We start from the raw sequence: 26,230 nt of genomic DNA on the forward strand, positions 1-26,230 counted from the left end.
TGAAAGCGTTCTGCGCAGGTGCGGATGCAGGTTGCAGCGGCGCCTAGGCCTCAGCTGATGCCGTCGTTCCGCCGCCCTTCCCCCCCACCTCCGAATCCGCGGCGCCCCGGCGCTTGTAGGCCTGTAGTTCCAGCCTCAGCGATCGGGACTGCAGACCCCGTGACCCTGTCCTCCGGCCTGTGCGCGCCGGAGCAGCTCGGGACTGCGCAGCGCCCCGCGTGTCGGTGAGCGACCCCGGACGCGCAGCCCCTCGGTTCCTTTTTCGGAGTGGAGCTGAGCGGTGGCGCCCTGGTAAGAGCCGAGAGGGACGGAGAGGTAGAGGAGGAGAGGCCGCAGGGGAGCCGGGCCAGCCCGGGGACCGAGGAGACGCTCAGGGTTGGGCGATGGCGGTGTTGTGGCACCTCATACAGGGCCCAGCCTCCCGTCTAGGGGGCTCCAGGCTTTGGCTCAAGCCCGGAGCATAGGGTTGATTACAGGCCCCCACACCTTCTGTGGCCAGCTGGCCCCTGGTTTTGCTGTTCTTGAGTTTTCTTGCATGGTTGCCTTGATCTTAACCTTTAACCTTTCCAGAGTAGGCTGTGTGCCTACTGAGTTTTGTTTATGTAGCTTATGAAAGATGCGGGCTTCCTTCGTTATCACAGAAGATAATGACCCGTTTTGAAGTGCTGTACTTTTTTTTAAATCTCTCCTTGCTGTCTTAGATCCATGTTGGGTTTTCAGTAAGAGATTGTGATAAAAACATTGAATACAGGGAAGAGAAGGGGGCGTAGCACTTCTTCATAAACAAACGAGCGAGTCTCCAGGAATAAAAGTGGCTAAATATTTCTTCACTGTGAGGAAAATCCAGTAGGGAGGGTGGGATACGAAGTACCTGCCACAAGTCTGGTGCTTGTCATTTAGCCTTGCTGAAACAAACACCTGTCAGAGGCCGACTCATCAAGACAACTGTTAGATACAGACAGAAAACAGGACCAGACTGAGAGCCACTTGATCTTGATCCTGCCTTCTGTGCCTACCCTCACCCCCCACCGAAGCAGTCTAGTGGGATGCACTTTACACTCTACACTCCTCGTTAACTGAGATCCCAGAAGGGATGCTTCTGTGGCCACAATACTGAGGCCCCCAGCCCCTGTTCAACTGATATTGCTCATAGGGCAGTGTGTGGGGACAGTGATGTTAATTCACCCCTGAACGACCTGTGACTGGCAAATGTTGGTTTGGCTTGGATTTAATGTCATTAGACAAACCAAGAGAAGGTAGTGCATTTGTGGAAGTTACAGAATCATTTGTTTTTAAGTTTTTAAACTCACATGGACAGTGTGTATGTAGATTTTTTAATAGTAAAATTGTGAAAATAAGCATCTTCATCATTCTACACTTTTCTATTTGTCTACTAGTTGTATGATTTTTTTTTATTCTGTATACACACTATGTTTGAATGATCCCAACACTTGGATGGCATGCCAGCATTAAAAAGTGAACTTTTCTTCATACTATAGTGTGAGTTGAATTATTGTCAGTTTTCCTTACTCAAATCACTGAGAATTTTTTTTTAATTTTTTGAAGATTTCATTTATTAAAATAAATAGCATGAGCACACAAGTAGGGGGAGTAGGAGGCTCCCTGCGGAGCAAGGAGCCTGATGTCAGACTTGATCCCAGGACCCTGGGATCATGACCTGAGCCAAAGGCAGGCGCTTAACCAGCTGAGCCACCCAGGGGTCCCTCAATGAGAATTTTTAAAAGAAATGCTTATCTCTTTGTATGAATGTCTATAATAATCCATTTTTAGGAACTGATAAAAGATACATGGTCAAATTTAGGAAGAGAAGAAATTTATTTTTAAATTCTGCTTTCCCTCTTTATTAATTTTCCCACAGACTATCAGCAGGTTGGATTATGACTTTTAAGTTCCTTTTCATCCTTAAAATTTATGACTCAACTGCAGTACTATTTCATTACCCACCTGCAGAGGTTATTTTGGTATAGGTATGGTGTATGTGTAGGTACTACTACTACTTATTCTTACTTGGTTTTAAATTTATATTAAATATAAATTTAAATTTTACCCATGTTATTTTTGATACTATCATACTAGAATTTTTAAATGTTCTAAATTTTACTGCTTTGTATTGGTGAATTATATTAAATCTCTTGGAATATTAATTTCATAATTTTAACTCTGCCAACTGTTGAATGAAAAAAATGTGCAGGGTTTGGTTTTTGAATTGTTTTTGTTGTAAATGTTTAAATGTTAAGGCTAGAAATGTGAGAATGAGAAGGATTGTGGATTTTATTTATCACAGAGGGGCATGAATTTTAACAGGCTGAAACATACTACTTTGAACTTGTAACCAGGGCTTAGGAGTCCAAGGGAACCTGGCTCCAGGAGTCAGAAACAGACCAGGGTCAGCCACTCACCACTGACAAAATCCAAAAGCAGAGGAGAGGAGTGGTGGCCGAAACAAGAAAGGAATTTATTTCAGTGATGCCACCATGGTGAAGACAGGGAACTGAGGTCTCAGAAAAACTGTTTCCAAAGTGCGGAAAATACTTCTGAGTTTATATAAGGAAAATGTGGGACAAAGGTGGATGGATACACGCAAGTGGGCAGTAAAGGTCAGATCCACCATTGTCTTGGCATCAGTCCTGCTGACCCCTTATTGCTTGAGGGGCTCGTTCTCTTCCCTTCACAGGATGCTTTGCCCTCAGGGTCTTTTGCCTGAGTTAAGAGATAGGCTATGGTGATGGGTATTGAGGAGGGCACGTTCTGCATGGAGCACTGGGTGTTATGAACAAACAATGAATCATGGAACACTGCATCAAAAACTAATGATGTAATATATGGTGATTAACATAACAATAAAAAATTAAAAAAAAATAAAAACAATACCCCCCCCCCAAAAAAAAGAGATAGGCTAGAAAGAATTCAATTAGAAAGTACTGACTGAGGTCTAACTGGAGGTAGTTGAAGTCTTCTTTCAAACTTACCTGGTGATACATATAATAGGTAATCATAATCTACCTAAACCAACTTTAGCCTTTAGCACTAACTGGTTTAAATATAGAATAAAACAAAAAATATTGTAAGAAAAGTGAAGCCCATTTTATTTTCAGAGAACCCTAAGAAAGTGTAGACTTCTGTCAAATTTTAATGTTTGAAAGTCCATTCTCATCACAAGTCTGATACATCATTTTATAATATTTTGTTAGAAAAACACTTTGGACCCTTGGCTCCCTTGTTTCAGACATTACTTTGATTAAATATAATTCTAATCAAAAAGTAATTTGACTGTTCCTTGAAGTTTGCTCTATATATTAGATTGGTATAAAAATCCTGTAATGTTCTTGAGTATACTTTTTTCCTTAAGTTTACCTAAGACTTTTCTTTTTCTTTAGACATGGGAAAGTCTTTTTCTCATTTGCCTTTGCATTCAAATAAAGAAGATGCTTATGATGGAGTCACATCAACTGAAAACATGAGGAATGGACTGGTTAATAATGAAGTCCATAATGAAGATGGAAGAGGTGGAGACGTCTCTCAGTTTCCCTATGTGGAATTTACAGGAAGAGATAGTGTCACTTGTCCCACTTGTCAAGGAACAGGAAGAATTCCTAGGGGTATGTGTTACAGAGTAATTCCAGGCATTCACACAAATAATATAAAACCCATAGATCTAAGCACAACCTTCTGTGTTTTAAAAGTCTTTTAGAATTAAAGTTAAAACTATGTATCAGTTATCTTCAGTTAAAGAGACAAAGAAGTAAATATAAACTTAAAAAAAAATGTTAATGTTCCTAGAGCAGTAATGAAAACCACCAGTCTTCCTTTAGTATTTTCTTTCCCACCTGCAATAGCAGATATGCACAATATCTTGACTGAAATTTTTTAGACCTATTTGGCATCAATAGAGGTCATAATCACATGTTCGTCATTGGGAACAATTTAAGTAATTTGGTGACCTAATATTTTCAATTCATTATCTAAAGAATAGTAAGAAGCTAGTCATTAGTTAATTCTTAAGAGGAACTACATGAAGACGGATTGTAAATGAAGATGGGCCATAGGGGGAAAAATCAGTTTGTGGCATATCATAGGGAGATTTAGAAGGGAATAATCTTAATGTGCTGTTTGTAGGCTAGACAAACTTCAGTAGAAGTGGAAACAATAGAAATAATAAAAATACTTTGTGCTATTCTCATTTTCTGCTTGGTTGAAGTTGGTAGATAACCCTGGAGAAACCTTGAGGGAAGGACAAAGTGACAATAGAAGATAAGACCAGTTTATACCAGTTTCTAAGAAATGCCTTGGTTTGGGGAAGTTGATCTATGAGTTGGCCTTTGAATGTGATCGTTTTATCTTTTCAGGGATACGCAGCTATTAGAGAATGAAAGGATTTTTGTAAGTGAAGGGATTAGTGCAGGCTCAGAGGAGGGAAAAAAGGACTATTTTAGCAATCTGGATATGTTTTTGTGATATAGCCAATAGGCTTTTCTTGGGAGTCTAGAAGTGGATTGTGGTTAGTAGGAAATCACAGTGACTCCGAAGGTATTTTTGTCTGAACAGCTGGAAGAATGGAGTAGCACTTTATTAGGATGGAGAAAAGAAGGCTTGACTGTGTATGTCCAGGGAGAAATCAGGAGCTCTATTTTAGAGATATAAGTCTTGGGATGCATATTTGGCATCTAAGTGGATATGTTTAATAGGTAGTTACAGTAAGTGTCTCGAATTGAAGTGCAAGCTCTCAGCTGGAGTCATCAGAATATAGGTGGTATTTAAAGCTGAGTTGGATGAGAGCACCAAGCTTATCGGTGTGAATAGAAAAAAAAAACACACCCTAGTGTTGAACCCTGGTGCACCGTGACATTCCAAAGTCATTGATATGAGAAAGATTTAGCAAAGACAGTGAAAAAGCAGCTAGAGTAGAAGGAGGAAATTCTAGTCTCTGGTGTCCTGGAAATAAATGTAGAAAGTGTACCAAGTAGGAGAGAGTAAGGACCTGTTAGATGCTACCGACAGATCAGGTAATGTGAGGACTGAGAACTGACCGTTGGATTTGGTGATGTACATGGAGACCACTGGAGACCTTTAAAAGAAAGCTTGGCAGGTTGCGTAAGCATGTATAGCATGTACAGAGTGGGATCAAGAGAACATAGTATGAGTGAAGTTATATAGTGAGGAAATAGGTTTTTTGAGGAGTTTTAACTGTATATTTAAGGAAGAAAGAAGGTAGGTGGAGGGGGCTGTGAGGTCAGGAAAGGGATTTTTTTTTTTTAAGATGGAGTGAATAATATGTATGCTGATGAGAATAATCCATAGAGAAAAAAAAAACAGGATAATGTAGGAGATGGGGGAATTCTTAGATGTAGGGCACAAGTGCAGGGGGCTGTTCTTAGAGAGGAGAATCTGCAGTTTTATGCTTTGTAATAGGGAAGTAGCGTATATGGACACAGAAACAGGTGGGTGGATGTGGTAGTGGGAGCTTATGGAAATTCTTTTCTGTTTGCCACATCATGAGCTAAGAGTGAGGACAGGGAAGGAGCTATTGGGGATTTGAAGTGAGAGTTGAAGTTATAAAATTGTGATTTTGGAGACTTAGATTGAGTGTGTGAACTAGGGAATATTGTATGATGGTTGACATAATTAAAGGCCACTTGAGTTTAGTGATCTAAACGAGGCCAGTGAGCATAGTTGCATGTTTTTCTGTATCCACATTTAGCTGTATGGATATCAGCGTAGTAGCTAAAAGGTTGCTTTTAAGCACGATTGTAGTTTAGTCAAATGAATACCACCAAACAAGACAGGATACATGTACATACAGAGAGACATATATACATAACATATTGTGGGTGTGGGGAGGTAGTGTAAATGAGGGGGGAGTTGTAGAAGGAGCAGGGAGGAATAATGGAAGCATTATAGGAAGCTTTAAAAGAGAATTTGACTGTAGTGCTTTAAGAGTTAATACAAAAAACCAAGTTCTGATAAGATTGACAAATTGGTTTATTAAAGATCTATTTATCCATTAAAGTTATGGGTATAGCCCAACCCAAGAAGTAAAGGATTGATTTTAAATTGACTTACTGCAGATAGTGTGTGGCCTGAGTGAGTTGTGGAAGCCTCATTTTGTATGGGCTCTTGAAGCATTAGACTTGTTATGTGTTGATTTTGGTTTTCAAGGAGTATAGTGTAGAGGATTTCAGGACAGAAAGGTAGCAATATTTCTTCTGCTCTTACCCAGATAACCAAGTGAGCATCTAAACAGAAAACATGCAGTTGAAAATAGTCTTGGTAAATTCAGATCCTCTGAAAACTGAGACTTTTTAGATCTTTTTCAGTAAAGAGATTACTCTTTCTCGTTGTATTATTTGTATTCATAGCTAGACATCAAGCTATGAAAAATACGTTATTTGTTTTGGAACTCAGCGTCTACTAGGTAATTTTTGGAGATTTTGAGCAATTTACCAGAGGAATGAGATGAGAGCCAGATGGTATTCTGGTCCTTCTAAACGAGACTTTGATAGAAAGCCACGATATTTTAAGTGATTATGTTAATAAAATCCTAAACCTGTTTTTATTTTTAGGGCAAGAAAACCAGCTGGTGGCATTGATTCCATACAGTGATCAGAGATTAAGGCCAAGAAGGACGTAAGTGATGATAAGAAAAATGGCAAATTTTTTTGGTATTTTTTTGCTTTTCAGATTACATATAATCACTCTAGTAAACTCTGTTAAAATGATAAAAGTTATCGGGTTGTTAAATTATGCCATTGATGCTTCGTGTCATTTAAAAAAAGAAAAAGGATTTCTGATTGGGGTAAGGTCCTCAAAGCAGCATAGTACCTGAATCTTCTCAAATCTATTTACTAAAACAGACAAACCTAGAATAGCAGTAGGAAACAGAAGCATTTTCATCAAAAATGGGTGTTAAGGTTCTCCTACTCACCCCAGAATAAAAATGGAGCAAGGATCAAAACATGTTAGCAGCTGTGTGGATTTGTGAAGGGAAACAAAAAGAATTGTTTAAGGTCCTGAGAGCCCTGATACACAAATCAAATGCTCTGCTACCCCAAAAGAAGAGGATCCCACTCAGAGCACTTCCAGCAAATATTTCTGGATAACCTGTCAAAATGGGAGGCCTCTTGGTGTGCTGTACCTTGGAGAGAGCACAGAAAAGGTCACAGAGATCCACTACGGGCCCTTAAGATCAGAAGGAACTAGACCACTGGATCCCTCAAAGACCTTAGGAATACTCACCAGAAACTCTTGTTGTAAAAGGACAGACATCTCCTAAGGAAAAGCCTGCTGGGGATTGAATCCATTTTGTATAGGGAAAGAATAGGGAAAAGGGAAGAAAAGTTTCAAAAACTAGAGAGAGAATCTCACAATTATATAAGTATATATACATATAGGCCATCTTAAAAAAAAAAAAGAAAATTTTGTATTACAATAGAAGGTGAAGTTTTGAGCAGTGAAGCTAGGCAGGCCACCCTGGCTTATCCTCATCCCCTAAAATGCAAGCTTCTATTAAAAGTACAAAAACATCTCATTTAAACATGAGCAAGAAAAAAGTATTGCAATGAAGCATCATACAAAGACAGTGAAAAAAAGTGAACTGAAAATGCTAATAGAAGCATATCAGAAACATGAAAACTGTAACGATATTATAAATGTTGTAAAGAAATTAAAACTGTAGAAGCTATGAAAGAACTGCAGGAGTCAGAAATTGAAAACCTCAGAAATGAGATGACCAAACAACATGAGGACATGAAAAGAGACTATGAACTCCTGAATTAGAAAAAACTAATATCAGAAATGAAGACAAGACTGGAAGAACAAGTGCAAATAGATACCATGGAAAGTATGGCAAAGGAAATAGAAGTTACAAAGGAGGAAATGAAAACACACAAATTAATGAAAAGTGAGATAAACACAAGCAAAGAAAATTGAACACCTATGTAATTTTGAAGCCCCTGAAGAAAAATCAAAGGAATCAAATGGAACAAATACTAAACATTCAGTTCAAGAACACTTCCCTGAGGTAAAACAGGACAGAAACCTACATATTGAAAAGACATGCCATGATCTTAAAACATTCTACCTATCCTAGTTAAAGAAAAAAAAACAAACAGGAAAACCCTTTGAAAAACCCCAGGCAGAAGGATCAATTAATTTAAAAGGGACAGAAAATCAGATTGGCATGCTTCTTGACCACAGTGCTCCATACAAGTAACCAGTAGAACAGCATATTTAAATATTCATAGAAAGAAAAGGATTTGAAAAAAGTTGATCTGACCCTTTATTACTAAATATGTAGTAGATGGTTATGAATATTCAAGAAATTAGGATGAAATTCTAGGATGAAAAAACTTTTTTTAATATTTTATGTATTTATTTGACAGAGAGACAGAAAGAGAGGGAACACAAGCAGGGGGAGTGGGAGAGGGAGTAGCAGGCTTCCCACTGGGCAGGGAGCCCAATGCGGGGCCCGATCCCAGGACCCTGGGATCATGACTTGAACCGAAAGCAGACCCTTAACGACTGAGCCACCCAGGCGCCCCTGAAAAAACTTTTCTACATGTAATTCAGAATCCAGTGAGGACAGAAAAGATTAATTTGACAAGGCCTAGATTAACTTTTACAAGGTGAAAACAAGACCTTAATTGAAGCCAGAATATAAATGGCAAACTGGGAAGTGATGTCTGCACATTATTATCACAGATATTATGAACAACTAGTCCACAAGAAAGAAATACAGATGCCCTTTAAACATGTGAGATGTTCAGTCTTGCTCATAAGAGAAAAACAGATTAAAACAACATTGAAATACCATTTCTTATCTATCAGATTAGCCAGAACTCCAGATTTTGACAGTGAATTTGTTGGCAGTACTATGTGAAATGAGCACACTCATGCCTTGTTAGTGTGAAGTTAGTGAAGGGGTATTTGGCGTTATCTAGAAAAATTACATATACATTTACCCTTTGGCTCAGGAATTCTCCTTTGAAAATTTTATTCCAAGGATAATTGTCAAATATAGTAAGTGGCTTTTGTGTAAGTTATTCACTGTGCCAGTGTCTGTAATCGCAAAGGACTAGAAATAATGTAAATGGCCAGTGATAAGGTTCTGGTAGAGTAAGTTACACTACATGTCTACGATGATAAAATGGAACGAGGAAGAACTCTGTATTTTACTACAGTTGATATCCAGAGTACATTTTTATCTGAAAACACACACATGCATACAGAGGAGAGAGAAACAGTGGATTGATAAACCAAAGACTAATAAAATGATTACTCTCAGAGTTTGGGAGGGACTTGGAAGAGGGAATAGGTAAGTAACTGAGATGTCTTACAAACAATATTTATATTGTTTGGGCTTTAGAAGTAATTTTTTTAAAATAGAACTTAAAAGATGAAATCAGAAGTAAAAAAAAAAAAAGCAATTCCTGAAAGTTGAAACAAACTGAAAGAAATGATTCTAATGATTCCAACTGTATATCTAGTTGGTGGCATAACCACAGATGAAAGAATCACTTTACATGACTTGAAAATATTTCATTTTGACTGTCAGTGTCTAGTAAGATGTGTTCTAAATGACAAAGACAACTACAATAAAAGTTTAAACTGCACTCAATAGCTGCATTGTTCGGAGTAATATTAGTATGATTTTGAAACTTACATGAAAAGCAGATAAATATATACTCATGCCATTAGGGAATAAGATTCTTAGCATAAAAACAAAGGGATAAAAGTACAAAATCAAATTTTATTTTTTACTTCCAACCAAGATGGAATCATCACAGGGACTAGATTTATTTTTCTGTCTAAAACAACTAAAAAACTGGACAGATAAACAATATTTTTAGGTAGTGGACATCAGGCAGTACAGGACAGTGATATCTGAGAAAAGGAAAACAAATGAGGTAAGCCCTATGATTGTACCACCTTATTGTCCAGGAAAAGATATCAGACCACAGCACAATGGAAAGAACCCAGGCAGAGCTTAGCAGTCCCCCTAAACTAAGGAGATACATGGTACTGAGAATCTAGGAGGCCAAGACCAGAGTTAGTAGGGCAGAGTACCAGAGGGTAGAGAGCTACACTGGGTACTCCTTGAGTATTTAGCTGAGTACTGATCAGTGTATATGTGTGAGGAAAGTACCTGAGGCTGAAGGAAGAACCTTGCCAAACAGAACAGAGGGAACAGTCCTCAGCCCACTTACGGCCAGGGATAGTTTCTACCAATCACTGTGGAAAATCTCATAATCCATAGGGAATTGTGTGGAGAGTACTCAGATTATTTCCCAAGTAACAGAATAAATTAGCCGTAGATTAAAAGCTGCAGTGCGCATGCTTAACAAAACCTAAAAGCAAACCTTGAAAGGTTCAAATTTTTTTTCAAGAAACTCAACTGTATCCCAATACAAAGCTCAAGAATATATGTAGGGATACTAAAATATCCAGCACTCAACATGGTAAAATAATGTCTGATATCCAGTTAAAAATTACCAAGCATGGAGGGACACCTGGGTGGCTCAGATGTTTTAAGTGTCTGCCTTCGGCTCAGGTCACTATCTCCAGGTGCTGGGATCGAGCCCCATGTCGGGCCCCCAGCTCAGAGGGAAGTCTGCTTCTCGCTCCGCCTCTGCCTCTCCATCTGCTTGTGTTCGGTCACTCTCTCTCTCAAATGAATAAAAAAAAAAAATTACCAAGCATGGAAAGAGGATGAAAAATATAGCCTATAATGAGGAGAAAGATCACTTATAGAAACAGACCAATAAATGACATAGATGAAAGCATTAGACAAGGATAGTTAAAATAGTTATCTTAACTCTATCCCATAATTTCAAGAAGGTAGAGCTTAAGGATAGACATGGAAGATATTTTAAAAAGATCCAAGTAGCATGTTTAGAGATGAAAACTAAACATCTCAGATGAAAACTACATGGGATGAGATTAACAGCAGATTAGACACTTCAGAAGAAAAGAGGAATTAATTTGAAGACATAGCCATACTAAGTATCCAAAATGAAATACGAAGAGAAAAAAGATTGAAAAAAAAATGAACAGGCCATCAGTAATATGGGGACAAATTCAGGTGGCCTCTAAATATGTAATTGAAGGCCCTGAAAAAGGTGGGGGGCGGGAACAAAATAAATTTTCCATATTTTACGAAATACTATGGAAGGCACCTAGGTGTTCAGTCACTGTTAGGGCCTGGGGATACAGCTTTAACAAAGGTATCTTTGGTAAAAGGGAATTACGATTTTGTAGAGGAGACAGACAAGCAAGTGATTACAATATCTCTCTCTTACCTGTTAGAGGTATTTTCCAGAGTGCTATGAGAGCAGAGTAGTATCTATCAGAATTATTTTATGGAATTAAGGAAGGTTCCAAAGAAGATGAAACATTAGCTGAATCTTAGAAAAGTAGAAAACAGAAAGTGGAAGTGGGCAGTTCAGACAGGGAATAGCATGTGCAAGGACATGCTGGCAGTCAGTGTATGCCTCAGGTGCACAGTGCTGTTGGAAGGGGTAGAGATGAAGCTTGAGAAAATATTAAGGTCCAGATGTTGACACCGTTAATAAGCAAAGAAATCTGAAAACTATAGGAAGCCCTTTAAGAATTTTTGGGACTTTCAGATATGCAATGAAAAAACAATAAAGTTTTAGAAAAATTACAATATTTTATAAACAACTGATTATTTGTAGATTGGGGGAGTTGTGATGAGGTAGTTAGGAAATTATATTTACTGATTGTTTTTGTCTACAAGCTTTAGTTGTATCATTCAGTCCTCAAAACCTGCAGATTTTAAAGTGGAGGAAAAAAAGTAAATTGCCTAAAAGTGTTGTAAGCAGGAAATGGCAGAAGTAGAAATGTAACTTAACTCCAAATGAGCCACATAACCTTTATAAGTAGTGTAGCTCCTGGAATTTGATTACTGTCCCTAGAATCATAAGAAGAATTATTATTGGTGAATTTTGTAGTAGAGATCTATATTCTTCAGTGAACTAGCCAATTTTTCAATTGATAGGAAATACTGTGTGAAAAATTATTATTCATTTATAAAATGAATCATATATCATAAGATTCGATATAATTGTTATGGCCGTAATCTTGGGGTACAGAGTAAATTTAGAACATTGATCATATATTAACAACTGGAGCTGATTTATAGTCCCTAAGCCCTACATAAATCACGGTGGGCTCACCTGGCTGTTAAGTAATTAAAATAAAAACACTAAAATAATAAAATCAACAAAATTCAGATTTTTTTAATCTGATTTTTGAACTCTTTTTTTTTTTTTTAATACCTTTTTAGGTGTTTTGGTATATGGTAGATATATAAACATGTGCTTAAACTATAGAGTATGTAATCCGGTAGTGATCACCACCCTACTCAGGTTGGGAAGAAATCTAGTGAGTGAGTGGAACTTCTCTTTGTTCACTCAAGACAACAGTATGGCCCTAGTAGTAGTGATGTAGTGAATCTTTGTTTTATTTTGTTTTTTAATAAACTGTTTTGTTCTCATTTCTTAGACAATATACTCAAACATGTATGAAACATTTTCAAGAGTCACTTGAAAATAGCGCTGTGGGGCATGCAAAGCTTATATCTATTAAGGAATTTGGGAGTTGGTGGGGAAGAGAGAATGGAAGAAAGGATAAAATGAGAATTTTTTGAATGACTAGAGCATAAGGAAAAGATAAGTGACATGCAAGACCTAGAAAGAAAGAAACAGAGGTGCTGTGGGCTTTAAGTTGAGAGTTACTTGTTGGAAAAACCAGGAAAATTGTATTTTGAAACCCTAATTTTGAGGGTAAACTTGAAGATAGAGGCATTTTTTATCTCTGGAGATTGGAAATAAAGAGCAAGAGATAGAAGAGATATATTTCAAGGGGAGTTAGAAGAGTAGCAAAGGCGTGGAAAGTTGTTTTTTCTTGTCTTATATCTGCATACTACCCCTTTCCTGATTTCAAAGAAACAGTTTAACAACATCATCAAAGCGGGGTTGATTAATGTAAACACTGTTTTAAAAACTGAGTACATAAGTACTTTGGGATGAGAGATTTAGTCTTGGTGTGGCTTGATGAGGCATGTGGTTATGTCATTATGTTTTTAAGGGTTTCACAGGTTCTGATGAGCAGTCACTTTAGGGAATTATAAAATGGCAAAACCCACATGTGAAAATTCTGCTTTAGTGAATTCAGAAGGGAGAGAAGGGAGTCTTGAAATCCAGTTTTTATAAAGTTCCCCAGCTTAGTTAATTCTAGTGCACAGCTTGGTTTAAGAAACACTGTAGTAAATGTTCTGCAATAACCCTGAAGTCCCAGACTCCAAAAAGATACATAACAGCTTTTAAGGAGAACATTTTAACACCTAATAGACCAGACCCAACCCTACTAAATACTTTTATAATGTAAAAGGTTGGTAAAATTATACATCTTTTCCTGCTAGCGTATTGGGGAAAAATTCAAGTTGAAAATATCTTCTCAGTGTTTCATTATGTAATTTTTGATGCACATGTATTTCAATACTCCATTTTTCTTTTCAGAAAGCTGTATGTGATGGCTTCTGTGTTTGTCTGTCTGCTCCTTTCTGGATTGGCTGTGTTTTTCCTTTTCCCTCGCTCTATTGACGTGAAATACATTGGCGTAAAATCCGCATACGTCAGTTATGATGTTCAAAAGCGTACAGTATATTTAAATATCACGGTAAGTACAAATTTACATTAAAAATATTTGACTACATTCCTTTATGATACTAAGTACACCTTTGTCCCTCTGAGAGAATATTAAATGTGGCCCTGGTCAGTTTGCTTTCTGTATGTCTGCTATTGATCTTCTCTATCGTTTTCTGGTTCTGCTGATAATGGCAATAATAAGTACTGGCATAAAAAAAAAAAACACGTTTACAATCTGTTTACTTTCAACATTTGACTCCAACTAATTCCTAGCAAAGTGCAAAAATAGTTGATTCTATAAATGTGATAGATATACCATTTTCTTTTCCTTGTATTTGGTGAAATAAATTTTTTGCCATTTTAACAGACTTCCTTTATGGTGTTTAAAGTACAAGTGACTGTTTGATTTCTCTTATAAATTAGTATGTGGGAAAATATCTGCAGTGTTTTCCTGGACAGTCTTTTTTAAAAGTATTCTACAGCCTTCCCACTCCTGAAAACAACAGACAAACCCTCAGAGAAGGTCTGCCTGTTTACATGTTAACATTTGTTTGAAAAGAAGCATGGTTTGCAAACCACTGAATTATCAAAAAGGAAAATGTGTATTGGTCATGCTGTTAGCAATTATGTATGGTTTCAGGCCTCAGGGTGCATCTGTGTGGCAGTGGTTTGTTTGGAAGAGTGATACTGGACTTTAGTTGGTTTTCCTTGCGGGAGTGGTTCATATGCTTGAGGTGGAAGTACAGATAGCTAGTTGTAGTTGAGGGGAGAGGCTTGGAGGGACAGGAGGGTAGGGAAATGGCATGTTAAAGTGGAATTACTCACTGATTACAGGAAAAAAGGAACTCCCATGGGTCCATTTATTCTCATTGCTTACCACCAAAAGTTGTTAATCTAAGGGCTTTAAAAAAAAAAAACTACAGAAAAAATGTGCATAAAACAGCACAATGCTAATTGTAAATCAATTTCATATGACTGGAGAATTATTGAGTATTTTCTCACTTTAACAGCCATCTGGAATGAGGAATGTATTTTTCTTTTTGAATAGTGTTTAAAACAGTGGCCAGATTTTTTTCTGGCCAATCTCCAAAACTTGTTTTAGTATCAAATATTATAAATGTATAATAAAAAATAAAAGTCATGTGATGTTCCCTTTTAAATATCAGTTTATTTAAATGTAAATATCATGTTTTATTTTCAGTAATTACTCAGGAATTCCCACTTTTTGGGATACTAACACTTAACTGAGAAAGACTGAACAATAAATAAGAAACAGCATTATTATATAAGATAAACATGTTTATTAAGTTTGACTGGATAATTGTGAGATAAGAGGTTGAGTTTTCCTTGGGTTCTCTATCAGTATTTTGAAAAATGGAATTATAAGATATTTCTTTTGTTTCTTAAATTGAGTAATATGCATTAGTACTATTTACTCTTTTAGTAACATTTGTCTTTGTCTTTCTGCTTCTGAATATATTAAATTATCATTATACATTTGAAAAATACTGTGAAGTATATTTTTACTTCTATCTGGGACCTATAACGTATACATATATTTGCTGATAATGCATATATACATTTGTATACACACACATTGATAAATGTAGTAAAATATTTTCATATGTACATAAGGGATACACGTGTGTAAGTGTATACACATGTACATTTTACCTTAAGTGAGATCTCATTACATTTTCCCATATTAAGCGCCCTCATGTAGTCTTGTATATGGCTGTATTACGATTTACTCAACCATTTCTTAATAGATGTTTAATTTTACTATTACAAGTATTCAGAAAACATCTTTACTTATATTTTGTTTCCATTTCAGGTTATTTCTATAGGATAGATTCCTAAACAGAAATTTGCTAACTAAAGATCACACATCATTTAAAGCCTTTGATAAAAAAATCATCATTACTTAAAAGCTTATGATTGTGGGCTCTTGACTTACAAATTAAGTGGATTCTCACTGCTCTCAGCAACAAAATGTCTGTGATAGTACTAAAATTTCTGTCTTATTTTTCTTGTCTGTCTTAATGTTAATCTTTGTTATCTTTCTAATCCTTGGTACATCTTTTTCTAATTCTTACAAGTATGTTTTCATCCAGTTTTGCATCATTGATCTCTTTAATACTCTGATGAAAGCTATGGGCACTTCAGAGAAAGACACATACCAATGTTATTTTGCATGTACAAAAGATTCCAAGATTCTTCTGAATCCCATTCTTTGGCCTGTATTGGAAGGTCCATTGACATCAAATTAACAATCCCTTTCCTATAGTATCTAGAAATTAAATTGACATGGGTATTAAGAGCTAAGTAGATGAAAATTTTTATGTATTTAGATAAAGGCTATTTTTACTACATTATGGAATTTTAAAAATTCTCTAACTATAAATTAATGCATAAATGTGAACATAAAATCACTGATTGCTGACATATTTTTTATCCTTTTTACTGAGACTGTTTTCTCTCTTCTTTCCATTTACCCTATAGTTGCATTTTTCCATCTTTCTTCATATTCATATTAATTTATAAGTTCCCATGTTTAGCTTTTCTTAATATTTATTTTCAAAAGAATACTATTTTGTACATATTTAATGCATCTTGGTTTTCTCACTTGTTAATACCTTGTAGAAATCTCCTAATTTTCTGGCTTAGAGTTAATCTGTTCTTTTTAAAGGGCTGCATAATATTCCATGTAATGATTTAATACTGTTCAGTCATTATTTTTGTAGATGGGCATTTGCTTTATTTTCAGTCTTTTTTTTTTGTTTTTGCCACTACTGTCATTAGCATCCCAATGTTATTTCTTTAGAATAAAATGCTCAAGTAGGATTGCTAGGTCACAGGAGATATACATTATTTTTATATTAATGGATATTGCTAGAACCCTATCAGAATGACTGGAAGGCTTCACATGTTTTCCAGGAATGTAAAAATAGACCGTTTTGCTCATATCCCTGCCAGGAATAGAATTTGTTGCTTTCTATAAGTTTTACTAGTTTAATGAATATAAAGCAATATTCCTTTTGTACTAAAATCAACTTTTCCCCAACTACAAATGAACTTGAGAATTTTTAAGTGTTTCTTGGTTATATATATATATTTTTTTAAGACTTTATCTTTTTCTTCTCAATTTGTAAGGACTCTTTGTATAGATGGTAACCGTTGCAGTCTGCCTTACGAGTATTTTAAGATTTATCATTTAGTTCCTATTGATTTTCTTTCATGGTGACTGCTTCACATGTTTTATGCATTATCTGTTGTTTCTTGATTTAACATTTTTTTCTTCATGGGCAGTTTTCTAAAATAATATGAGATAATCATGAATTGGAATTACAGAAGTTGCCCCAGCTATTAAGTATAGAAACGATGTAGCTCCATTTCTTTCCAACAGACTTGAATCTATCCCTTTCTTCTCCACAGTGACCCAGTGGAAATCACTACTTACACATAAGTTAAAATAACCAATTTCTTTGGTTATCTTTGTATTTAATAGAATGGGAAGTAGCTTACTTCACAGACATCTATAAACATTTAGCAAAAATTTAGATGAAATTTAAAAATTATTTTTATAGAACTTTTACTAAGACCACAAATACATTTTCTAACATTGATATTTCTATATTCCTATAATGTACATTTTCTGGGCCTATTTTTTTTAATTCTGTGTTTATTATCAGCATATTATATACATAGTACTCCTCATAAAGCCGAATAATCAGTTCATTTAATGTCCTATGTTACTTTTGGCAATTCTTTTTTTCCTCCTAATAACTGAATCATGGCCACAGCTGAAGTCTTTTTTTTGAAGTCATTTTTTAAAATTAATTTTGAATACATATTTGTTATGCTTATACATTTTCTGTCTTCTTTCTTTTGCAGAACACACTAAATATAACAAACAATAACTATTATTCTGTTGAAGTTGAAAACATCACTGCACAAGTTCAGTTTTCAAAAACAGTTATCGGAAAGGCACGCTTAAACAACATAACCAATATTGGCCCCCTGGATATGAAACAAGTAAGCTTCCATCATGAAATACTTCGGAGGAGTTCATGAGTCTTGACTTTGTCTACTGTATTAACTTGAGGGAGGGGGAGGATTTCCTCAGAAACTTGACCTTGACATGTGTCCCTTCCATGTATAAGAGAAAGTCTTAGAATCAACCTTGCAAAGGGAAAGATTTCTAAACTCTGAAGTTGTGAAAGGTGTCTGAAATATTTGATGCTTTGGTCGTTTTTCCAGTTGGCTTATTTTCATTTTTGCCTTTCAGATTGATTATACAGTACCTACTATCATAGCAGAGGAAATGAGTTATATGTAGTAAGTTTTGATTTTTAATAATTTTTCTCATTAAATTATAAAGTATGAAGAATAAAGCATATGGGTATCTTTTGAAATACCTGCAATCTTAGCAGTCAAGAAACCACATTTGGAATACTTGCGGCCTCTCTCTGATCTTCTCTTTCTCTTCTCCCCTGTCAACATACATCATACTTATGTACATTATCTGTACCTATATACTTAATATTTGCTTTTTACTTATTTTTCAGAATAAAGATCAGATATACCATGTCACCTTTTATTTACTATGAGAACCATATTCTCATACATTTTAGCATGTGTTGACTTTTTAGTATAGGAAAACTAAAAGTGCTAGTAATTTATAATACTCTCATTGGTTTGAAGTTCTGAAGCTTTTCAGTTGGGTCTGATTATTGACTGTCGTTAAGTTAAAAAAAAAGATACATTTTTATCATCATTTGATATCAGGCTAACAGAATTTCTGAGTAACTAACAGACTTTACTAAAATTTCAAAAGGTGAATAAAAAGTAATAATTTGTAGCCTATGTTAAACAACTTTACAACTGCTGTAGTAGGAAAGCACGTCTAGAATATCCTTACTTATATCTTCTTTTTTAGATTTATTTATTTATTTTAGAAAGAGAGACAGCGCATGCACAAGCTGGGGTGGGGGAAGAGGGAGAGGGAGACAAGCAGACTGCCCCCTGACCAGGGAGCCTGACTCTGGGCTCCATCCCAGGACCCTGAGATAATGACCTCAGCCAAAATCAAATCAGATGCTTAGCCAGCTGAGCCACCTAGGTGCCCCACTTTATATCTTTATAGAATCTCTATTAGCTGTAACATGGGAAGAATCATAATTAAATTATTTTAAATTTGTAATATCATAGCTTGCATTTATTCACATTGTTTTTTCTTTTTAACAGTGATTTCTGTACACTGATATCCATCAAAGTGCATAACATAGTACTCATGATGCAGTAAGTATCAATCTTTTTTGAGATATTTCTTTGTTAAACTTTAGATTAGAACATTGGCTTAGAGCATACACAGCACCTTTACAAATACCAGTTCAGTTGGTTTTAAGCCCTACAAAAGTGCTATGAGTTAAGTAAATACCATTCCACTTTATGAATGAGGAAATGGGGAGCTCAGAGAAGCAGTGAAGGATGGCTACTCAGCGGTGAAATCTGGATCTTACAAGAATGCTGGAAAGTGGAAGGGGTTGGACTAGAGAGGAGAACAGAGCTCTCCTGAACAGAGCTCAGCATCCACTTTACAAAAGCAACATGAGATGTAAATCTTACTTTACACTTTACAAAACTTTTTTATATTTAACTGTTGAATGTTTCTCCCCATTTGAGTTTTAATGTTGTCGTTGTTTTCTTTTTTAGAGTTACTGTGACAACAACATACTTTGGGCACTCTGAACAGATATCCCAGGAGAGGTACCAATACGTTGATTGTGGAAGGAACACAACTTACCAGTTGGGGCAATCTGAGTATCTAAATGTACTTCAGCCACAACAGTAAAAACTAAAACAGATGCCACTGGAAAAGAAGAAATCCCTATTAAAATTTTCCTGAACTCTGAAGGATGAGGTACTTACTTCCTGATAGGAGATCTTAAATTGAACAAACCTAAAGTTTACACTTCATTTTAGGGGTACAGTTAAAAGTATGTGGACTTGTACATTATTGCAACATTCTACTCTGTGTTCATGATATCTGTACCAGGATCTTTTACTTGAATCTAAATTTGCCGATTGATTTTCTTCTCCCCCTCTCCCCAGAGGGGGACATTGAGACTTCCCATGTTGGACAGTAAATAATTATTTACAATTCAAGCTTCAGCCACTACTGGAAACATAATTTTGATGATGAACAGAATTTGAGAAACTTTATTTCTGAATGTTTTTATAGAATATTACTGAGAGCCTATTATTCATGACTTTTAAAAAATAACCTTTTTTTCTGTTTTATAAATTGCCATTGCTACATAGTAGTATTTCAAGATATTTTAGCTTTTAGCTAAAACATTTGTAGTTTTTCATTTGTTGAAATTCTACTCATTTGCATGTTTTTGTCGATCTTATTTCAAGCTAATGCTTGCATAACACTAGAAACCAAAATAATCTTTGCAAAATTCTGCACCTAAAATTTTTTAAAGCCCCGTTTCACATGTCTTTCCATATGAGTAAGTTTTGTGAAATTTTTGTGTGGTCTTCAAACATAGTTAATGTACAATACTGTAAATAAACTGTGCATGGCTTTTATACAGCTTTAATAAATGTCATAAAGTACAGATTCAAAATGAAGTAAGTTGCTCATAAAAATAAAGTGGGAAAATGAAATTCAGAAACTTATAGAATATGAATATGGTTCCAGTTACATATGGGATTAGGCATAAAGTAGTTTTGAAATAAAGTATTTTGATGCTCCACTTTTTTTTAATGTTGCTTTTCAAATTAACAAGTTTTGGACACACTTTTCACAACTCCTAGGTACCCGAGTCACTCCCGTCATCCATTTTATGCCTGTTTTAAGGAGGAAATCACGTCTTTGGTAGAAGTTATCCAAGAAATCTTGTCATTAAATAATGGTGGCTATATCAAAATAAAACCTATATTATCCTTTTTAAAAATTTAGTCACTTTGCACATCACATGGATACCATGCCTGTTACAGTTATATTTCAAAATTTTCCATTTTTTTGTTTGGATTTTATTTAAAATTGTTTCCAAGTGTAAATTATTGACTTTTTTCACTTTGCTTTATTTTTGTTTTATATTTTCAATACCATATATTTTCCATTCAGGCTTCTTGCCTTTTCACTTGACAAATTCTGATTACCTTGTAAATAAATTCCACTGAGGGTGGGGGCCGACTGTGATACCAAAAAAATAAATAAATAAATAAATAATAAGTGGCTTAAGATTAATTTCTTTCTGTTCCCTCGAGACAGAAGTCAGGTTCCACCTCCCCCAAAGTGCCTAACTTAGGTCTGAAACATACTATTTATCAGTCGGACTCTCAGCTGTAACACACAAGCTTTGTTTAACTATTTGGAGCAAATGAAGCCTCTCTTCTGCCTTGAAACACTCAGGTGTCCCCTTAGCTTTCATATCATTTTCTCCACGTTTTCCTGAGTGAACAGTTTAAATGGGTGGAATGCACAAACTTTTTTTAACTGCTTGTCTTACCTCAATCCATTGCTAACTGATCCATCTTTGCTATTAAAGTCACCCCATCACATCTGTACAGACTCACTAGTCAAACCCAGTCTTAATGTGTTTTTTGATTACTCCCATTTTCCTTGAAACTGCATACTTCCCTCATATATTGATTCTATTTGTTATTTTTCAAATCATTCTCATTTTCCCTCATTCTCTGTCTTTTGACATCTTTTAATGAGTATTATCTGGATCCTCTTTTGCCTCAAAATTTCTAATCCTGTGACTTTAACAGTCATTTATTTTAGGCTTCCGAGTCTTTCTGTACACCTGACTAGTCACCTGTCTACCTGGAGATAAGAGTATTTCAGTGACTTTGTGTAAAATCATAAGATATTTGAAAAATTTTTATCATTCTGTTGTGTTCTCTCCTTGCCCTCATGTCCCATTTACTTCAAAATCACCATTTTTTCAAACTCATCCTTCAGATAATGCCTCCTCAGAAATCAGTCCTGATTTATTTTTCTGTTCTGTATCTTTTAACCTTGGGAAAGTATGTAGTGTAAATTAAATGGATTTTTCTGTTGATTTGTGGTTCTGGTATCCTTTTAGAGTGCATGCATAGAGTCTGCTGAAGAGACCAAGTGAGGGAACATTTGCTTTTAGTGACTTAGTTTTCAATATTTTTTCTTCATGTTTTAAACTAAAAACTCTTTATTTTACCTACTTTCCATGAAATAAAGGTAGAAAAACCTAGAATTTAAAATACATGAAAACCAATAGTAGAGGAGAAAAGGATCACCTGTGACTGCTTTCAGAAACAAACATTGAAGTAACTTGCCAGAATAAGCCTGGAACAGAGCAGGCTGTAAATTAATAAAATTACCAAAACACATTCAGGTGAAACAGAATTACAGCTGTTAAACACACACACAGGGAAGAATGAAGAAGCATTGCCCAGGGAATTTTTTCTTATATAGTGATAGGGTAGATCTCGATACATTTTTTAAAACTGCTCTCAGATCTTCTTCAAAGGATACGGTAAAGATGTTATATTTTTTTCCAAAACTCTCAAGAATCATTTTCCCTTAAATTACCCTTGTACTAGACTGGTCATTGTAAGCAGATCTATTCTGTATCACAGATGTCTGTGTGTTGATGTTCTGTGTATCAGACACTGTGCTCTTCTCTGGAGCTCTTTCATATATTTTAGAAGAGGAAGGAGAGGCGTGGAGAAGTGAAGGGACTTGGGGAAGATCACATACTTAGTAAATAGTTTTATTGGGGCCAGATCTCATTTTTCGGTTTGTGTATGTGCTCTGTCATTTAAAAAATAAATAAGTAAATAAAATAGAGTCCATTAGGAAGCCCTGTTGACTCAGGTTAGTATGATTAAAACTCAGAGAAAACACTCAGTTAATAGTGACAATCAAAATAATACAGATGGACTAAGATGTGGGTACCTTTAACTTGGTACCTGAAATATTCCTAATGAAAAATGAGCACTTGTACAATATTTTGGTATAGCATAATCGATAGCTGATTTCTTCTATTAAAATTTATACTCTTTGATCATTCCAATAAAGGTATGGCTGATAGGTTGTCAAAGGAGGCTGTTTATAAATAGAGATTAATGTATTTGAGATTTGAAATAAGAACAGTGTGAAAATATTAGATACCAGCTAAATTGCTTGAAATTGCTAAATAACCATCTTTACTATAGTACATAACATGTAAATGACTGTGGTTTTATTTGTGAGCAGTTTTTCTGTGTTTTTGTTTAGGCCAGTGAGATCATTATTTTCTGTAAGAGTTCATGACAAAATAAAATTTAGATCTTCTGAATTGTAGTTTGGAATTGATCTATCCAGTACAGTGTTAACATGGAGGGAAAGTGATTGCCAAAACACAATGAAAGTATCATTATTGCAATATAATTCTGGGGGTGTTTTGTTGCAGGGCATGTCCCCACCTGTCTTCTATTACCAATTTTAAAAAAATTCTTAAATAATTCTTTATAATGATTCTATTTAAGGAAATAGTTTGTTAGGTGCTTGACCCCAAAGTAAGTCACTGTTAGTATAACTAATATTTGTTAATGTGTCAGATACTGTAGTAATCTCTTACGTGCGTGCATTATCTGATTATTATTCAGAAGAGCCCTCTAAAGTAGATACTGACAATGCCCCCCATTTTTTTATCTGAGGAGGTCCACTTCTAGAGAAGAAATATGCATAAGCTTTGGAAGGGGCAGATTTGAGATTCAAAACATGTCTGATTGACTCAAACATCATTGCTCTTACAATTAGCGTATTTTCTTTCCAGCGTTTGAAAATGTTTTGTTGGTAAAATTTTATTAGTTGTTGCACTTGATATATAAGATTTTGAGGTTTTTGATAGTATTTTCAAAAATACTATTAGGATACTTTATTTTGTAGATCTTTGGTATGATAAAAATGGTTTACCAATGAATTTTAAAGTTTTTAAAATTCATACTTAATCTGTTATACAGTATTTTTCTTTTTAAAAGATACAAAATTTTAAATTTACAAATACACATCAGACTTCTTTGGTAAGCATTGTGAATTGAATTTCAGGGTATTAGGTTGCAAACCACGGTTACTTACCATAGTGTCATGATTTTTAGGTCATAATACTGGAAGCAGTAACTACTTGGCTCAAATACATCTAAGAATAATTAAGTTTTATTTCTCTTTTTTGTAAAATCAGATTTTAAATGAGATGTTTATCTGAGACTTAAGGAAAATATATGTTTAAGATGCGGTTAAAAGACTGTTAAACATTATTTCTTTAAAAAATTTATTTTTACATGAAAACAATATATTTGTGATGTGCTTCAATCAAAAATTTTACTTCTATATCCCAGATCTACTTACTTAAAAGTAAAAATTTTCACTTAGCTGAAATTTCTGATTAGAACTAATATTTGTGTATTTTTGTGCTTAGTGAGAATGTAAATTTCACAGTGGATTTTTTGAAATTTATCCTTACTTTGGATAAAAGCCAGTGATATATTTATAAAATTACTATAGGGATGAAAATGGTAATTTCCATTTTTTAAAAAAAACTAGTGTGATTATGTTTGTAGTCCTTTTTACACATGTTTAGCACAGGCTCTAAATTAAAAATATATTGACCCTAAAAATACTCCACGAATTAATTTAACAAATATTTGGCAAGTTTTTCATAGCAAATAGCTCTTCTAGAAGGAAATTGTTGCCTTCTGTTTAATTACATTAATTGAAATGTGTTTAAGAGAAATGTTTTCAGCGTATTTTGTATACTAAAAAACAAAAAGGATTAGTATTGGGCCAATGGCCAAGAGGTAATATTACTACCATGTAGACTATTACTGTTCAAATGATCCCACTTCCCCCAGAATTTTAGGAACTAGAAGTCTGGGAGATACTGTGTCAGCTGTGGTCAGGTGATTCTCAGTGCTGTAAGTACTGATCATCATTTAATTATTGTGTGAGATGGAACAAATGCAAAGTTGCAAAAGATGCATAATTTCATTATGTAATGGTTTGTTTTAGGTGTAAAACATCAGCAGGCTATTCCTTGTGTTTTGTTGTATATTTTCTTGTAGAACTAAAGTAAGATTTTGGAAAAGGATTTAAAATGCATACTTGATCTGATCGGTCACATATTTGAATGATGGCATTGATGGGTAGAGTCCAATCCATGATTTTAATTGTGGAATAAAGAATAATACAGAATGAAAGACTATGTTTGGGCACTTACTCTTTGCTAATCATGTGTTAGCCTCCATCATAACACACTAAATTTCCAAGTTGAGCAGTTCTGTAATTGTAATTATTGTTGCTGTTCATGTAACAAAACATGCTTATATTAGTAAAAGGAATAGAAATGCCCCCAAATGCTATTTTTTTAATTACTTGTAACTGTTGCTCTTGTAATTGTGTATGACAAAATAAAATTTGTAAACATTTTAGCATGAAAAATAAAATTTGTATCAGTCAAGTATCTTGGTCTTACTTTCAAAATTCTCTAGACATAAACAAATCAGTGTAGATTTTGAAAGTTCTTTAGCCGAAAGCTCTCAAGTCCTTTCAGTTCTTACCTGAATTCCACTTTTGCATCATCTTTAATTTTTCTTTCATCCACTTAGCTTTCATTCTGTTGTCAAATTCTATGTTCTACCTCCGTAATATCTCTGGAATCTGTACTTGAAATCTCTATTGCTGTTACTCCCTAATTATTTTGCTGAAAAAAGCCCAGTTCCTTACTGTTGGTGTTGAGAACCTTTCATTGTTTGTCCACACCTAAATTCATTTTCTTTTTTCCTATCGTTGCCCCTCACCTGTGTCCCAGCCAAATTGAGATGTTTGCCATTCCTTGACAATAGTTCCTTCCATTATCCGTGCTTTTGCTCATTGTGTTCCCCTTTTCTGTGAAAATTATTTGACCATTTCTTTAATCCTCAATCTTATCTCTTCTTCGGTGTTCAGCCCAAGTGCCCCACACGACTTTCCCTCTCTTCCTGCATATTCACTCAAACATTTGGTGGCTTCTTTTCCGAATGTGTCAAAATTGTTAAAAGAATTGTCCAACCACAAAGATTTTGGTTTTGTTTTCGAACTGAACTTAAAACTTGTTTTAAACTTTTGTTTTAATCAATATTTACTCAAACATGTTCTGCCAGCTTACAGTTAATGTTTTAATAACAATTAAAAAATCTTAATAGCATGACCTGATATTAGATGAGATTTAACCAAAAATGATTTATTAGCTGGGTGTGTTCTACCTAGCCAGTTTCTCAGAGGAGAAAGAAGAATCACCAGCAAATTCATGAGAGTTTTTTTCTGGTAGATTTCTGTTCCTTTGATCGGTGGGTTTCAGAATTTTTTTATTATTTTAGTCGTGAAACTTACTTTTTCAAGCAACATTTGACATAGAATCCCCATATGACAGAACATAATCACTTTGACTTAGTTGGGAACAGAAAACGTGCAGTCCATGACTACTCTTCTTCCGCAGTGGCCCCTGAAACCAATGTGCAGCCACTTC

General features: G+C 35.1%; 1 protein-coding gene across 1 annotated transcript; it reads left to right on the top strand.

Moving 5' to 3' along the window:
- TMEM106B (transmembrane protein 106B) lies at positions 1–25,183 on the top strand. The gene is made up of 8 exons (XM_025872967.2): positions 1–291; positions 3,399–3,620; positions 6,582–6,645; positions 13,557–13,716; positions 17,580–17,720; positions 17,974–18,023; positions 18,933–18,986; positions 19,401–25,183. The coding sequence occupies exons 2-8, from the start codon at positions 3,401–3,403 to the stop codon at positions 19,537–19,539; spliced, it is 828 nt and encodes a 275-aa protein (XP_025728752.1). The 5' UTR covers positions 1–291; positions 3,399–3,400; the 3' UTR covers positions 19,540–25,183.
- The last annotated feature ends 1,047 nt before the right edge of the window (positions 25,184–26,230 follow it).

Source organism: Callorhinus ursinus, unplaced genomic scaffold (assembly GCF_003265705.2).
Source record: "Callorhinus ursinus isolate GAN/ISIS: 27379988/994484 unplaced genomic scaffold, GSC_fseal_2.0 scaffold12, whole genome shotgun sequence".
Classification (NCBI taxonomy): Eukaryota; Metazoa; Chordata; class Mammalia; order Carnivora; family Otariidae; genus Callorhinus; species Callorhinus ursinus.